Source organism: Atheta coriaria, unplaced genomic scaffold (genome assembly GCF_025399875.1).
Source record: "Atheta coriaria isolate IRGN ID8LTWV9N9 unplaced genomic scaffold, Caltech_Dcor_3.1 hic_scaffold_2_pilon, whole genome shotgun sequence".
NCBI classification, from domain to species: domain Eukaryota; kingdom Metazoa; phylum Arthropoda; class Insecta; order Coleoptera; family Staphylinidae; genus Dalotia; species Dalotia coriaria.
The window spans coordinates 4,670,374-4,688,685 of record NW_027045444.1 but is presented as its reverse complement, the minus strand read 5'-3'; the positions used below and the strand labels follow the sequence as shown (position 1 = coordinate 4,688,685).

The 18,312-nt window shown below is 29.6% G+C and overlaps 3 protein-coding genes across 3 annotated transcripts in view; 1 reads left to right on the top strand and 2 right to left on the bottom strand.

Annotated features, from left to right (window-relative positions):
- The window catches only part of LOC135800687 (calcium/calmodulin-dependent protein kinase kinase 1), a 38,120-nt gene extending 32,188 nt beyond the window's left edge, over positions 1-5,932 (bottom strand). Inside the window, exon 1 of the mRNA XM_065313995.1 lies at positions 5,620-5,932. The gene's annotated coding sequence lies outside the window, so the exon portion shown is untranslated. The remainder of the gene's footprint in view (positions 1-5,619) is intronic.
- Positions 5,933-12,493: 6,561 nt separating this feature from the next.
- LOC135800514 (uncharacterized) lies at positions 12,494-15,376 on the top strand. The gene is given in 5 exon segments (XM_065313775.1): positions 12,494-12,934; positions 13,711-13,964; positions 14,742-14,956; positions 14,959-15,069; positions 15,072-15,376. Coding segments are annotated over 5 exon segments (822 nt in total). The 5' UTR covers positions 12,494-12,892; the 3' UTR covers positions 15,272-15,376.
- Positions 15,377-15,767: 391 nt separating this feature from the next.
- Positions 15,768-17,276, bottom strand: LOC135803343 (protein PFC0760c-like). The gene is made up of 3 exons (XM_065316937.1): positions 17,247-17,276; positions 16,394-16,679; positions 15,768-16,327 (listed from the first exon to the last, which is right to left on the bottom strand). Exons 1-3 carry the CDS (start codon positions 17,274-17,276, stop codon positions 15,768-15,770), a joined length of 876 nt encoding a protein of 291 aa, XP_065173009.1.
- Between the last annotated feature and the right edge of the window lie 1,036 nt (positions 17,277-18,312).

Sequence of the window (18,312 nt, the reverse complement as noted above, 5' to 3'; positions counted from 1 at the left end):
CATTAAAAAATGTAAAATATTTCAGTTATTTATAAATCACTCTATTATTTTAAATTAAAATAGAATATGTTTATACATCAATCGATTCCTCATTAAATTCTGCATCCGATTAAATAAACATTTTGCAAATTCCATTAACAAACAATTATTTACAGACAAAACAAAACTGACCTTTAATTATTTACTAAATTATTTCTATTTTCATATTTACGTAGAAAATAAATTATATTTAAATCAAATTATAATTGCAATACATGCAGAATTTAATATTAAATCAATTCCTGAAAAGCAATTAATGATATCTCTTTTAGTTTAAAAGTTATTAATAAAAAACAAATTTAAAATTTAATTTCACAAACTTCAGACCGGTAAAGTTCACTTATGCTATATTATACCTCAATATTCTATATTAAATTGTTTTTTCACGAATATTGTTGAATAACTCAACCAATTAAAGTGACATAACAACAATATTTGCACACAGGAATTCTACATAAATTCCGCATCCAATTATATTATTTCAACGGTTATATAAACAATATACAATCAATTATTAACAAAAATAAAACAAATTTTTCAAAAAAATCAACAAAATCACTTTATAACCTCTCATAACCTCAAAAATAAATCAAAACCTAATCATTTTTATAAATAATTTATACATAAATAATAATATATGCTCACAAGTTTCCTAAAAACAACAATTTCCTCTCTTTTTTTTTTGTTTTCGCATTTTCTCTGCCAGTGTTATTGTTTTCAGCGTTGGAAAAACAAAATTCATATCGCATTATAATCGTATCATCATACACGCGCATCTGTATGTATCTGTATCTATCTGTCTATCTGGGTCGGCATAATCGGCGTGTTATTCCGATCAATAACGCTTCAATAATTTACAAACAACGCACAACCACTCAGCGACAACGACTCACGTTCGATACATATTCGATAGATAGTTGTATATCATCGTCAGCGTATGAGAATATTATGATAATCATCATTATCATCAGCCTAGGATCAACAAACATTATTAAATCGGAATTTATTAGTGAAATTTATAGAAATCACGTATAAGAATTATAAATGGATTGTGAAAATGGGAAATAGGTTTAGTTTTTTGTTGATTACTCAAAAACTAATTAAGATATTGGAATGATTTTTAATGGACTGGATAAAGGAATAATTTTTGTATTGAATAGTGAAGAGATTTTGGTGATAGCTATTTTGAATCAAAAGTTGTTAACAAATAAAATAATAGTTTTAATTTTTTTGGAAAATGTAACTTTAAATGTTAATAACTTCTTTGTAATATATTATTTATATATAATTGTAATATATTATTATATTATTATTGTTTTTTATCAAGTAGATAGAGAATTTAATTCTTAAAGTATTTCTGAAAGGAAAATGTGTCAAACATTAATAGTTTTTGTGTTATTCGTTAATTAGTGTGACGCGTCCGAACCTAAACTCTTCACTCAAACGAAATTGTTTAGTTTTTAATTAATTACTCAAAACTAATGAAGATATTACACTGATTCTTTCACTAATCTATTCAGAATTAAATTCTTATCTAACACAAGCACTTTCATAATGATAACATGTTGTAATCAATAGTTACAATCAATTTTCTCTCAATTAATTATTATTTTCAAAAGTCAACTTTAATCCATCATAACTAATTAACTACTAATCAAATCAACATCATAATACCCACAAATCACGTAAAATTTAATAACTTATCAACTCCTAAAAGAATCATTATCCTATCTATAATAGTTTTGAGTAATAAACAAAAACACACAAAAACACACAAAACAAAAACACCGCAATAATCCCAACACATCTATTTTGTCATCAATTTGGTTACATTGATTCAACGCGCAAATCTATTAATAAACCCATTTGTGGCGTGCGGTGGTGTGATAATTTCTAATTGATCAACTACTCTCAATACACATTGTACACGCATTTGCTCTGCATTGGTATAATTGGCACAATGAAACAACAAAACAAAATTTAAATTTTTTTGCGAATATCTACGCAGTTAATTCAATTTCATGTTTACTACGAGTATGTCCACAAGAATAAAAAGAAAGGACAAGTAAGTAAGCAAATAAAAATCTAATCGATATTCATATTTGCATTACCATGTCGTACTATAGGTACTCGTAAAATTGATTTTCTGCAACTTTGTTTCCTTTAACAATAGTGAAGTAAATCATATGCAACTTAATTTCTTAGTGTTAGATGTCGAATGGAAGTGTATGTAGGGTTGCCTACAGTGTCATACACCACAACCTCATCAAAACTTTATTCCTTATATGGTTATATGTCAAACAGAAGTGTATATTGGGTTGCCTATAGTGTTAAACATCACAACCTCAATAAAAAACCTTTTTTCTTAAATATTTCGAATGTTTTAATAGTTACTCAGCTACTTTCATTAAAAACAACTCCAAATCAACCTTGTTCTTCTAAAATTATAAACAATAACTCTATTTTAAATAGATTTTGAGGTTATATTAGTTTCTAGTTGGGCGAAGATTAAAAAACACAATTTGCATCGCAAGTAATTTCTTAGTTTCTCAGTTAGCTGTCAAACAAATGTGTATATTGGGTTGCCTATAGTGTCAAACACCACAACCTCAATGCTAAAATCATTTTTCTTGAATATTTCGATTATTTTAATAGTTATTCTGTTATTTTCATTAAAAACAACCCCAAATCACCTTTATGCTTCTAAAATTATAAACAATACCTACATTCTAAATAGATTTTAAGGTTATTTTGAGGTTATATTGAGGTTATACTAGTTTCTAGTTCGGCAAAGATTTAAAACCGAAATTTGCATCGCAGCGTAATGAAGTCGCTCGAATCCTGTAGAGTTGTTTGATTAAGGATGCACTGCAATGTTACCCTCCCACTCCCTCGCCCCTATTTCTATTCCTACTCTTGATCCTAGTAGCCCTGATCCTGCTCCTCGCCACTATTCGCCACATCAGTAGAGGAGTAGAGTGTGCGAGTACGTAATTTGAATTTAAAAACGTTTCAACTTGTTTTTGCTACTTTGTGCCATGCAATTATTTTATGCTAATTTCCGCAGTTTATACAATCTCAGCCATCTTGAATCAGCAATAACTACGCAATAAACAAAATGGCTCCTTATTAAAATTACTATAACTATTGAAAAGAATAGTTTAAAGTTAAATAATAATTATTTGACGGTTTTAGGGATTAATTCTTGGAAATCTTTATTTTTTCTTTTTATTTGAGTGTTTTATCTTAAAATTAATACTTTTTATTGAATTTTGTGTTTATCAATTGATTTTTATGGTTTTGTAGACAATATTTTACTGAATATTCTTAAAATATAAGAAATATTAATGAAATAATGTGTAAAATCATTAAAATTTAAGAATTTACCTTGTTTTCTTCAATATTACTTAAGTTTATAGTGATTATATAAGTTTTTGTTGATATTTCTATTGTTTTGTATATTTTTTAATCAAATCTGGAGTTTTAATGACATATAACAAGTTTTTAAACAATTAATTCATAAATATGTAACAAATCTTCTCAATATTTCGTTAAAACATATAAAAATGTTGAATTTTCATTGTTTTCAATCAAATAATTCAATTTTTAAGGTTAGTTTCTTCATAACCTATAAAATTTCAGCCATTTTGAATAATTTCCTATTTAATAAACAAAATGGTTGGCTATTATATTATAAAGCTACCGCAGCAATTAAAATTGAGGTTTATAGTTTAATAATAATAGTTCCTGACGTTTATAGAGATATATCCTTATAAATGTCGGATTCTTTGGAGCGCACACGGATAATAAAAAGCAGATAACTTGAAAGGACTCGGCAGGAGAGCGCTGACAAAAGGCGCAGGCTTATAGTAAACCGAAACGTCACATAAAACATCAAAGCATTTCTCTTTTCTATTGTGCTTCCTGGTTTATGTACTTGTGTCCTACTTTTTTTGTACACGTATTTTAAAGGATATAGGTTGATCATTTTAAACCGTATTTTATCAGTTTAATATTTATCATCAAAAAACTGTCAAAATTAAGTGATTAAGAAAAGTTAATTACTTCTTTATATAGTTGCAAAAGAGTTTAGTGGTGTATCATGTTTTCTTAGAATTATAATCAAAAGAACGTCAAGAAAAACATCAAATAGGAAGTTTTTTGATTAAAACTTGACAAAAGTCGCATAATTTTATAATTTTAAAGAAAATAACTATTCCTAGAACCAATTATTAATATTCCTGAGCATTTTGCAGCATTTACAACTTCATCTTAGCATAAATTTGTAAAATTACTTCCAAATATAACCTAAAAACTAATTTTTAACCTATATTTGCATAGAATTATAACATTTCTAACATTTTAAAGAATATTAACTTAATAAAAACTATTATTTATGTTCCAGGTAGAAATTAGAGAAGATTCCTTGTTGAAATTGTTTTAAACCTTTGGAAAAACGTGAAAAATGAAGAATTTTCACAGAAAAAAAGAAAAACTAACAGATTTTCTAAGGTTTTTAACTTTAAACTATTCTTAGAACTTATTTCAAACATTTCTAATTTATGTTTTGGATTTTACAAGAAATAGGCCAAAAACTTTATAAAAACCTAGAAAAATAACCAAAAACACAAAAATTTTGGAAAATTTTTCAAAAATTACAGTTTTCAACAATTTAAAAACATATAAACCCACTAATTATTAATATTAATGTTCAAACAATGTAAAATCAACAAATTGGTATGTTTTAACACAATAATTGTCTTATATTTATGGATTAATTGTTTAAAAACATGTTAAATATCATTAAAACACCAGATTTGACTCAAAAACATACAAAGCATTAGAAATATCAACAAAAACTCATATAATCACTAAAAATTTAAGTAATATTGAATAAAACAATGCAAATTCATCAAATTTTCATCATTTTACACGTTATTTCATTAATATTTCATATATTTTAGGAATAATCGGGAAAATATAACCTATAAAACAAAATAAGATAAATTTTACCAAATTTAAAAAAAAAAGTTTTTAACAATTTAAAAACATAAAAACCTATAAATTAATAATATTGATGTATAATCAACAAAATTACAGCATCAAACATTGTTTTTAAAGAAAGTTTAAAGAAAAATCATCAAAAAACACGCCAAAAGTACAAAAAATCATATTTTAGCAAACCAATTCTTAAAAACTCAAAATTAAACATAAACTATCATCAAAATTTATCATAAATCACTCCTAAACCATCCTCAAACTTTCACAATACCATAAACCATAACCAAATAAAAATTATTCATAAAAACACAAAAATCTCTTCACAAATGTGTCATCACCATGCAACAACACTTTAAAACATCCTACAACCAAATAATCACTCTTCATTAACAAAACAAAAATACTCAAACAACATTCAAACAACATATCCTCAATTTTACAACTTCTTAACTAACTGTGAAAGTATGCGTTGACTTGTATTCAATGTTTAATATTAAGCATGTAAAAAACCTTGCGGTTCTTACACAGCACAGCAAGGTCAAACTCTTAAACATAAAACAAAACAATTCAAAAACTCACCATATCATTCAAAATCTCAATACGCATATAAATAATCCATCAATATCCATACAAAAACTTTGCAAACTTTCAAAAAATTCGATGTCAACAATTTCGATGTGAATTTCAGTCAAATTTCATCTCAACACACACATATCCACACAAATCAATAATTATATAATATATAAAAAAGTGTCCGAATCTAATGCGTATCCTTGTTATCTTCGCCGGGATCCAACGATAAACAATCAACGCGATGCGTGTGCGAGCGCGGTTTTTGATTGTCCGACTGCACGAGGCCTCGGATCAAACACAACTGACTCGGTGTTCAGCAGGAACTCGCATCGCTGCCTGGGCAGCAGGCGTGCACTGCGACATTGAACAGCGTCGTCGCAGGCATCCGCAGGAGAGTAGAAACGTGCGCGTTGAGAACGACTACCCGGCAGGAACGTGCGGCTGGTGGATGTGTGTGTGTGAGGTAAGCAGGAGGCAGCAGGAGCATGAGGTGAGATGCTTAGAGATATCTATCTGTGTCTGGTATCTATGTGTTATCTATCGGGGAAAGGTGCTGACATTCTCTTTAGCAGTAAATGTAGTAGATGTAGATTTGTAGATGTTGTCTTGTTGTGGATGTTTTTAGTTTTTTTTTATGGTTTTATGTGAATTATCTTGAAAGTTATGGGATTTCTTGTGTTTTGTGGTTGTTTTTGTTGGGAAGTTTGGTTTTGTGGTGTTGTAGGTGATGTTTTCTTGGTTGTTCCTGAAATATAAGAAATATTAGTGAAATGTTGTGTAAAATTGTGAAAATTTTATGAATTTGCATTGTTTTCTTCAATATTATTGAGTTTTTCGTTATTTTATAGGTTTTTTTGTTGATATTTCAGTTGTTTTGTACGTTTTTGAGGTAAATCTTTGAAAAGCAATGTTATAATATTGTTTGTCTGTGCCTGTTATCTGTTATCTTCAAAATGTGATGACTTTGATGCTTAGATCTTGTTTTTCTGTGATTTATCTTGAAATTCTTGTGTTTTGTTGTTGTTTCTGAAGAAAACTTGGTTTTTGTGGTGTTGTATGTGATGTTTTCTTAGTTGTTTCTAAAATATAAGAAATATTAGTGAAATAAGGTGTAAAATGATGAAAATTTAATGAATTTACATAGTTTTCTTCAATATTATTGAGTTTTTAGTGATTATTCAATTTTTTTGTTGATATTTCTGTTGTTTTGTACTTTTTTGAGATAAATCTTTAGTCTGGAGTCTGATATATTCAAAATGTGATGGCATTGCTGCTTAGAGCATGTCTTGTTGTGTTTCTGTGTGTTTTATCTTGAAATTGATATGATTTATTATGTTTTACTGTTGTTTTTGAAGAAAAGTTTGGTTTTTCTGGTTTTGTAGACAATATTTTTATAATTATTCGTAAAATATAAGAAATATCAATGAAATAACGTGTAAAATTGTGAAAATTTGATGACTTTGCATTGTTTTCTTCAATATTACTTAAATTTTTAGTGATTATGTAAGTTTTTGTTGATATTTCTATTGTTTTATATGTTTTTAAGTCAAATCTGGTGTTTTAACGACACTTAACAAGTTTTTAAACAGTTAATCCATAAATAGAAGACAATTCTTTTGTTTAAACATACAAAAATGTTAACTTTACATTGTTTTCTTCAATATTATTAAATTTGTATTGATTTTATAAGTTTTTTATGTAATTTTGAATGTTTTGTATTTTTTTTAGTTATATCTTCCAAAATTAGTGTTCTACTGTCATTTTACAAGTTGTCAAACACATAATTATTAAGTATAAAGCAAAACTCAATAATTTTGTATATATAGACATGAAATATTATTGATAAAACAATTTTACTTTCAAAAATGAACAAAATTTAAGCAATTTTTGATCAAAAATCATAATTTTCCATGTTCTAAAAGAGTTTAAAACAATTGTTTCAACACAACTCAACCAAAAACATAATAAACTGAACAATTACCCTAAATATTCATAAAATATTTGTATTTCTCTATGTTTTATACATAAAAACTCATAATTTTAACATATACTCCAACATAACCTAAAAACACAATAAACTCAAAAATGAACTACTAATTTGAATAATTTAAAGCATATATTCAATCGTCCTCTATATTCTAATCTTTCTAATCATTTTCATCAACATTCTTAACACCTACACCCTTATCCACCTTCTCAACGACCCCTATAACCTTCCTATATGGATAAGGATAATCAGTAAACTCATCTGCACCAAAAAGCACACCATTCGCCCCCGCCAACAAATTGGCTCCTTTCTGATGCAGTTTCTGCAACAATATAACCGGTTTCTTTATGAATGACGATATGCCCACATTGGGATGCGTCAGATACGCCGTCCACTGATGAAATTTATCCTTTATAGGGTTGATTATGTGTCCAAATGCACCAATATACTTTGTATGATCATGCCCAGCTCCAAATTTAAGAATAAGTGTTTTATCCAGTTGAGAATCCTCACTAATACTACTTGTATCATTATTATCAAGTGTTTGGATTGTTGTTATGATGTTTTGGATGTCAAACTGTGGAATTACAGTTGTTTCTTCAGCGTTGATTAACTCAGAATCAAAATCTTCATTATTTTGTTGAATTTCTTCAGAATTTGATGTTTTTCATCGGAAATGTTCATATTTAGTGTTCTAGCAGTGATTATCATCTAAAAAGTAAAGAATATGTTAATATTTCATGCCTAGACAATGAATTTCATCAGTTTTACACTAAATTATAACTAAAACAATAAATTTTCACTCGACTTACAATTATTTGTATACTGATCAATCCTATAACCTTCCACATGATTACTTTCTTGAAATTTGACTTAAAACTATGTTTTTCTGATGATTATTGACCAAAACCACGAACAGCAATGAATGCAAGTCAAATATGAAGTGAATATTTATTGTATATTTGAATATTATGAAAGTTTGCAATAAAAACAGTCAATTGTGCAATGTGCAATTTTAATTGTTGAAGAACCAGCTGGTACCTTCATAATTCCATCAATTTTATCAGCTAAAGCAATAAAAGTTTAAAAAATTAATGAATAAATGTAATAATAAACGCATTTAAACTTTTTAGTACCAAAACTTATCATTGTACACATGAAAGGCATGATTTTCAACTGAAACTTTCTAAATTTACAGTTTTATCATAAATTGCTTAAAAACAGACAAAATGTTATATTTACACTATTGTCAAATGCTAATATTGTCCAGAGTAGTGTGTAGTTGTATTATTTAAATAGTTGTGATGCATTTTGTGATTGAAATGCATTGATTTACATGTTGAGCATTGATTTTCTTCGCTTAGTGCTTCGCAGTGCTCCTAAAACCCTTAAAACATGAAAATATCAATAAAATCACTAAGCAGAAGAATGTATTAATACTTTCTCACCTTTTAATGCACTATTACATCCATTTTTCACAGTTAAAACATGTTAAAACCAAATCACAACATTTTTCATCCACATGAAAATTTTGAGGTTAAAATTAACATTTTCATTAATAACTCCTTTGTTTACTGCTTGATTGCGTTCAAAATTTATTGTCATATCAGCAATATATTATCTCATAACTTACTCATATCAACAACTATCAGATTACATTACAAAACAAGATATTCAACGTTTTTTATCACATAAAAACCGTTAAGCTTTAAAAACTCTTCAAAAAAAGATTAATATTCGGTAAAAAATTAAATAAAAACCTATTTTAAGCATATAAACATAATGATAACATCACAAATGTTATGCACCACGCATAAAACATAAAATGTAATTTAAATTCAATCCCGAAGTTAATTAAAAATATTCGAATGGAGTTCGGAAAGTTTAATTAAAATTAGACTGATGCGAATTGCGTTGGCATTTAATAAAAATTCAAATCAGAAAACATGTGCACTAATTGTGCGCATGTTGGTATCGCTTCATTTCGATCATTAACTGGAAAAGTTTTTTCTAATTAGCGCGCGAAGCGGTAGAAGTAGCACGTGTTGATGTTAATTAGTTTTCGGTGGATTGGGTTATTTGTTAATTTATCGAGGACTCGTGTCGTGGACCACCGTTAGAGACGTGTTATTGAGAGATTTATTACTCAAGATAAGCCCACAAACTTTATAAGCGGTGCGTAATTAAATTTTTAATTAAAAAATAATAGCGGTGCGCGTGTTGGACACATGTTGCGAGAGATTGTTTTGTTTTTCTTTAATTACGGATATGTGGTTGTAAAATGTGGGATTATTAGTGGTCCTGTTTATAGTTGTGGTTAGGATCTATATGTGGACGTTTAGATTGAGGTTATATCTGTTTTAGTTTTTGAGTTATTGAAGGTTTTTGTAGATGGAGTCAAAAATGTATAGTGGTTATGTTTTGAGTGATTATAAAAAAACTACATTTTTGATTGTTTTGTACTTTGGTAGGAATAAACTTCATTAAATTATCTTTTTAATTATGTTTTTATCAAGTTTGTATAATTTTTATTTACTGAGATATGACGCGGCAAACATTGAGAACTTTTGACCTAAATTTTTATGTGGATTGTTATTTTAATTGTTAATAACTAACAAACCTTAAAAGTTTTTTAAAATATTTTTTATGATATCGAAAGTGAATTTTATTGTCTATTTAATAGTAAAAAAATTATTAAAGTAGCTTTTTTAGTTTTTGAGTTATTGATGATTTTTGTTTTGAGTACATTTTCATTTTGCTTACATTTTGTTAGATTACAAAAAATCCACATTTTTAATTTTTTTGTCCTTTGGCAGAATTAATCTACATTAAATTTGCTTTGTAACCGCGTTTACAACAATGCTCTATAATTTTTATTTACTGAGTTATGACGCTGCAAACATTAACAACTTTTAACCTAAATTTTTATGTGATTTGTTATTTTGATTGTGAATAACAAACAAACCGTAAAAGGTTTCTTAAATGTTTTTTATGATATCGATAGAGACTTTTTATTTTCTATTAATTAGTAAAAAAATTATTAAAGTAGCTTTTTTGGTTTTTGAGTTATTGATGATTTTTGCTTTGGGTACGTAAACATTCAATTTGTGTACATTTTGTTATATTACAAAAAATCCACGTTTTTAATTATTTTGTCCTTTGGTAGACTTAATCTACATTAAATTTACTTTCTAATTGTTTTTAAACATATGCCCTATAAATTTTATTTGCTGAGTTACAGCGTTTTGAAAATTGCTAATTTTTAACCAAAAAAATTGTAATTTTTTTGTTTGTTTAATTGACAATAACAAACAAACCACAACATTTAACTAATTTTTTCAAGCTCATTTTAATAAACAATTTAATTATCTATGCAATCAAGCAAGAATCAACTTTCTATCTTCACTACTTTAAAAGTTATAAACAATTTTCTAAAAAAAACTACAAAAACTCAAAATTTTCATTCAAACCAACAAAACTCAAAAACATCAACTCAAAATAATATAAATCCGTATTAAATTCTCTTTCAAACAACATTTCACCCAACTCTCTGCGGTTATATTTACGCGAATTACGGGCCAATAACTAAGAATGCAATTTAATTCATTCACATCAAGTGCTTCCAAATGGCGTGTCGCCATGTTTCCGCGTTGAATTCACGCAATTTCGAATTTTATTCAATTCAATTCCGTTGCAGATGCGGACACGCCGTGGCCGTGGGTTGGGGGTTGTTCAACGGAGTTGTAAACGTGTTACGCGCAAGGATTAGCCACCGCCGCCTTCGCCGCCTCCACCACCGCCTCCGAGCGATTGGATTGTTGCTATGCCACTACCGCCAACACCGCCAGCTCAGCCTCTCCGCACCGAGCGGATTTATTTTCAATCAAGAGTGATAAAGAATAATGGAAAGCGTAATTCGTAATTACTTTCAACACACACACCAACCTACAAACACACTTATATAGCAGTAGTGTAGTGGTGTATATTGGGTTGCCTACCAACAACCAGTTGAGTGAGTGTTGAGCGCGGTGAGTGTGACACTTGATATGTTTGTTTACGTGTTTAATTGTTGTCATGACAACGTGTGTGTGCATAACAACACAATCTGAGTTCATTAACTTTCGAGTGGCGAGATATTAAAACCAGCGGCGGATTCAAGGTCATCAAACGTTGATTTGTGTTTTAATTCGGAACCTGTTCGATTCCATAAACATCAGGACAAAGTAGTTAACTTTATCTACATATAAATATACAGGGTAAACACGATTATTTTAATTTTATGAATAAATTTTTGAAAATTTAAGTTTTTAGGTTAAATTTGACAGATTTTCGTTGAAATTTAACTAAATTTATTGATTTTACACGTTTTAAGCCTTTTTTAACCTTAAAAATCATCAAAATTAATAAAAACTAATAAAATTAATCGTTTTTGACAGTTTTTGACCTTTTTAACCTTTTTTGACATTTTTGACATTCCCCGTTGTCATATTGACAATATACGCATAACCTCCACATAAAATTACACTTTATAACATAACCTATAAATTCTCTCGGGTATAATCTGAGTATTTGTAGTAATTTTTAAAAATTTAAGTTTTTAGGTTAAATTTGACAGATTTTCATCGAAATTTAACTAAATTTATTGATTTTACACGTTTTAAGCCCTTTTTAACCTTAAAAATCATCAAAATTAATAAAAACTAATAAAAATAATCAATTTTTGACAGTTTTTGACCTTTTTAACCTTTTTGTGACATTTTTGACATTCCCCGCTGTCATTTTGACAATATACACATAAACTCCACATAAAATTACACTGCGCAACATAACCTATAAATTCTCTCGGGTATAATCTGAGTATTTGTATTCAAAAGAAACTTTTTACGAGTTTGCCGTTTATTGGCTTCTTGTTGACTCCTGTTGCGACGCGCAGTTAGTTTGTTAGTCATCGATGCGAGCGGTAAACGCGATAAACCAGAAGTCGAACAAAACGAAGCCGACGACGATGACGCCAGACGCCGACCGCGAGCGAAAAGAAGACGAAGAAGAAGTCGCCATTAGTCGCTGGAGACACCGACACCGACACCGACATCAACATCGACATCAACACAACGTGTTTTCGGTTTATTCGGAGCGTGATCTTCGCGAAACTCGCGCCGATTTGTGTGCTCGTGGCGTGACTGTTCGCGTTTATCGCAGTAATATTTAGTTTAGATTTAGTTTATATTTGAATTTGAGTGTTTTTGTTGTTTTGTGTGATTTAAAGTGGGTTTTTGTGAAGATATCAGCGAAATGTCTGGGAAAGTTTTTGTTTTTTTGGCGGTTTTTGTCGTGGTAAGTTTTTTGGGTTGATTATGTTTAGTTTTTTTGTTGATTATTGATTAAATAATAGAGTTATTTTAATTATTCTTTTTTAAATGGATTCTCTATTAAATTCTATGTCTATATGATTCAAAATATTGTTGATAGCTTTATTAGACAAAAAGTTATAAACAATTAAAGTTGAATTTTATGTAAATTTAGAGATTGTGACAAGTTTATTGATTATTGTTGATAATAAATAATTTTCAATTAATATTTTTACACGAATTGGTAGAGAATTTAATACTGAATAGATTAGTAAAAGATTTGTGTAAAAATATTAATTTGTTTATGAGTTAATAATAAAAAACTAAACCTATGTCACAATTATTTCAGCATCAAGTTAGGAAAATGCAAATATTTTGTTAAATAACTCATAAAATATTTAAATTATAGTAACGGTTCTTTTATTACTAGATACTAGAATAAATTCTTCATCTTTTTACGTTAAAATTTTGTTGATCGGCTTATTACACAAAAAGTTATTAACAATTTAACTTCAATTTTATTTCATTTTCTTAAAAAACAGACACAAAATGTCTTGTAACTACTGATAAAACACTCTTATCAACAAAATCTTTTTTTAATCTAATGTAAAATTTAATACTTAATTAATTACAAAAAGAAAACCTAAAAAGTTAATTAGTTTCCGAGTTATTAACAAAAACTAAAATTAAATTTTTGCAAAACTTAAAAACATGATTAAAGATGCTATAAAATAATATTTATTAAAATGTGATGTTTTCTAGTTAAATGACCTGGGTAATGCCAGCCGCCCCCAGTTTGAGTTGAACCCGCAATACTCTGACTCTTATCTGCCGGCAACAATGCAGGTGATTGCTTATCTTACCGAGGCGATGAAGTACGAACTGCGACCGCAGCCGGCACAGCCAGCGCAGCCGACGACGACCGCCGCCCCCAGGCCGACGCCCCCGCATCGCCCGGGAGTGTTTGCACCCGTTGCGCCACCCCCACATCGAGGATTTAAGGCAATACTCACAAAGTAAGAAAATTTAATATTTGAAAAACATGCGGTTACAAAACGCTCTGTATATGAATAAGTATTAATTATTTGTGGAATATTTTTTTACTAATTTAAAGAGAAAGAGTTTCTTTATTATTTCTATTAAATTTTATTTATTTTACTTGAGGGGAACATGGCTTAAATTAAATTTGAAAAATGGCAAGTTTTGAGAATTTTTAAAAACTTGTTTTGGAAAACACTCCGTAGATTACAAACTATTAGTGATAATTTAATTATTTTTGATGATAATCAAAGATGAAGAGTTACTTTATCACTTTGGTAGATAATATATACAAAGTTTTAATAATTACACGCCTTAAAATGCAATTGAAAAATACGTATTTTTGAAAATATTGAAAAACCGTGTTTTTAAACTCCCTGTAAATAACAAACCGTGACATAAATTAATAATTTTTCTTTAGTAAATTATAGACAAAAACATCCTCTATCAGTTCCGTATATACAAAGTGTGGTAAATTAATCAAAGCAACCCTTAAATTACATTCAAAAATCACAAAATTTCAAAAATTTGCAAAACACGCCTTAGAAAACACTCTGTAGAAAAATACATTTAAACAAATTTTAAAATATTTCAACGGCAAACCAAAGCCAAAGAGTGTGTCTATCCCCTCAAATTTAAATCAACCTTCTATCTTATCAGGAACACCCTTAAAACATAAAACATAAAACATAAAACATAAATTTTTCCACAAAAAATTTACAAATTTTCATCTTAAAACCCTTATTATTCCACAGAAAAATGGCTCAATCATCTCTAGGATCCATCATCCGCCAACATGAACCCTTCCTACCTGCAGGCATCCATGAACTAGACCTGGAACTCCTCGGAGACGGCGCCAAGGACCTGCATCGCGCAATAAACATTGACTTAGCCGACAATTCCTTCGAAGACTTCCTCGAGACCTTCGACGACGACGCCCGCAACTCCGACCTCCTACGCTGGTTAAAACAAAGAAAGTACCACCCACGCGTGCCTACGTTACTCTCTTATCAATCTACGATTTGTTCAACAAGGAAACCAAACGTTTGGGCCTCAATCGCTTCAACGGTTTCTCGGAAACAATCGTAAAGACCTAAATGTTGTCTCTGGAGGTTCCTCTGCTTATCAATTAGGGTATTTGTTGAGGAAAGTGCAGGATCAGAAGGAGGTGGCTGATCCAATGTTGCAGAATAAGATCAAGGCGTTGATTGGTGACCTTGAGATGGAGGACAGCTACATTAATATCGCGTTGATGTATATTCCTGCTCTGGGTTTCGCTTTGTAAGTTTAAAGAGGATATTATAAAGGTTTTGAATGATAATAATGGTTTCTGTATGTTAAAACTATGTAAGTGATTGATAATGAATTAAATACTAATGAAATACTGAAAGTGTTTAGTTTTGTTTGTTTTGTGTATGTATGGTTGCATATAGTTGAGATGTATGTGTTGTATTGGGTTTGTTTGATGTATGAATGGTTGCCTATAGTAGAGTGTTTCTCTATGTGTTACTTTGACAATGTTTGTTTGGTGTATGCATGGTTGCCTATAGTCGAGAGTTATGTATTGCTTTTTCAACTTAAAAACGCTGCCATTTTGTTATTTCTTGATGAATCTTCATGAAATTTTCAACAAATACACCTAAGAACCTAATAAACATCCTATTAAAAGCACAACTCAAAATATTAATTATTTTCTGAGTTATTGTCAATTTACCAACAAAAATTCAAAAAAACGTTGAAAAATTGATTTATTCAACTTAATTTCACCACAATCCAATTATTTATTTATTTATCTTCCATTTAATTGTCGTCCCAACTCCTTCAATTGGTTTACTAGTGACTAATGCTTGATTACTGCCTGTAAATGAATTGGCATACATTCCAACTTGATACGCAGCTGATAAGAAAATGGTTGCTATCGATCCAAAGATCTCCATGATGTGAATACCGATATTCCCCGTTTCTAAACTCAATTTGTTGTCGTTTTTATGCTTCATAGCATTTACATCTTCAACTTCATCGTCGAACACGAATGGTTCATCAAAACGCTCGTCGAATTCATCATTTTGTTGATTTTCGTCATTTTCACGGTCGCCATCTTTGTTTTCATCATTTGAGGTTACCTGAGTGTTATTTGTTTTATCATTAGGTGGTAAATAACTGTTATTATTGCTAATATTAACAATTCTTTGTAGTTTTGATTCATTTTCATCGCCATTTTGTTGTTTCCTCACGTTGTGAATTGTACTACGCACTGCTGAGTACAATTGTAGTTTGTTTAATATTTTTGAGATTTTTCTATGCAAAAATCCTGGTGTTTCACTCATTGTTTCGTTGTTTTCTGTAAAAATTTTTAAATAAAAATTATAATTGTCTTGTGACTATAGGCAACTTTGTATACACCAACCGTTTTTGTCCAAATCAAATTCTTCCTCTTCATTCGGCGCAAATTCATCAAGTTTCGAGCTTTTATTCTTTGTTAAATCAACAACTTGACTTTCTGTTGAGTCTAGTGTATTGTTTACTTTGTGTGTTTTGTTTGCGTGGTGAAATATCGGTCCTTCTTCGGATAAATCTTCGATGTTTTGTGTGCTGTGATCAGCTGATGCGTTCGAAGCGAATAAACGCTGATAAACCCATTTTGATGTGCTGAATAAAAATGGTTTAGCATTGGATTCGTTTATTATAAACAACTGCAACAATAAACATTTAAACTTGTAAGTTATTTTATATTTTTTATATTTTATTTTGTGTTGATAATGGTTTGTTACACTTTGTATATTAATTTTTAGTTTTGGTGTATGTTGGGTTGCATAAGCAAAGTGTGTGAAAGTTGTGCAAAGTGCCAGATCATGTCCGTGTTAAAGATGAGTTTTGGCGATGAAAAACTACAAAATCAAACTGGTGAGTGGAATATATCGATAAATCTAACTTTTATCTACAAATTGGTATATAATTTCATGTGGACACTTGCGTGATTTGCGAATAATCTGTGAATTTGTTTCGCGTCGTTCAAAAGTGACATAACCTAGAAAATTTCAACCGTTCTGCGCGAATTGTTCTAGAATTTTTCTGTCGTCGCACATAATTTAAACTTTAAAACGTCGCCATTTTGTTATCTGCAGAGTAAAGTGATTAAAACTGCGTATGTTTATAGTAGATATACCTAATTATCTTCAGGATAAGTAATTAACTCGTTAAATTAGTTATTTAATGAGTTACAAGCGATTTAATCATGAAAAATACATTGAAATACTTACAATCGTTAAAATTAACCCAAAATTCTTCATATTTCTCTCACTTCTTTTAAATTTCTGATTCAAAACTGTTTATTCTTTCAATCTCTTCGTTTTTATTGACAATTGACAATAGTTCACTTAACAATAGGTAATATGTTAATAAAAACTTTCGTTTCGTTCGCTCCTTAATTGTTTGATAGTTTCTGTAGTTATTATCAAAATTAATAAAAACTAATAAAATTAATCGTTTTTTGACAGTTTTTGACCTTTTTAACCTTTTTGTGACATTTTTGACATTCCCCGCTGTCATTTTGACAATATACGCATAAACTCCACATAAAATTACACTTTATAACATAACCTATAAATTCTCTCGGGTATAATCTGAGTATTTGTAGTAATTTTTAAAAATTTAAGTTTTTAGGTTAAATTTGACAGATTTTCATCGAAATTTAACTAAATTTATTGATTTTACACGTTTTAAGCCTTTTTTAACCTTAAAAATCATCAAAATTAATAAAAACTAATAAAATTAATCGTTTTTTGACAGTTTTTGACCTTTTAACCTTTTTGTGACATTTTTGACATTCCCCGCTGTCATTTTGACAATACAAGCATAAACTCCACATGAAATTACACTGCGCAACATAACCTATAAATTCTCTCGGGTATAATCTGAGTATTTGTATTCAAAAGAAACTTTTTACGAGTTTGCCGTTTATTGGCTTCTTGTTGACTCCTGTTGCCACGCGCTGTTAGTTTGTTAGTCATCGATGCGAGCGGTAAACGCGATAAACCAGAAGTCGAACAAAACGAAGCCGACGACGATGACGCCAGACGCCGACCGCGAGCGAAAAGAAGACGAAGAAGAAGTCGCCATTAGTCGCTGGAGACACCGACACCGACACCGACACCGACATCGACATCAACACAACGTGTTTTCGGTTTATTCGGAGCGTGATCTTCGCGAAACTCGCGCCGATTTGTGTGCTCGTGGCGTGACTCTTCGCGTTTATCGCAGTAATATTTAGTTTAGATTTAGTTTATATTTGAATTTGAGTGTTTTTGTTGTTTTGTGTGATTTAAA

Excerpts from the sequence above, each read along its gene's own strand:
- LOC135803343 (XM_065316937.1), bottom strand. The coding sequence starts at position 17,276 with ATGAAGAATTTTGGGTTAATTTTAACGATT. Across the intron at positions 16,680-17,246 it reads TTGGGTTAATTTTAACGATT|TTGTTTATAATAAACGAATC; the intron begins GTAAGTATTTCA and ends TTATTGTTGCAG. Across the intron at positions 16,328-16,393 it reads ATTTGATTTGGACAAAAACG|AAAACAACGAAACAATGAGT; the intron begins GTTGGTGTATAC and ends AAATTTTTACAG.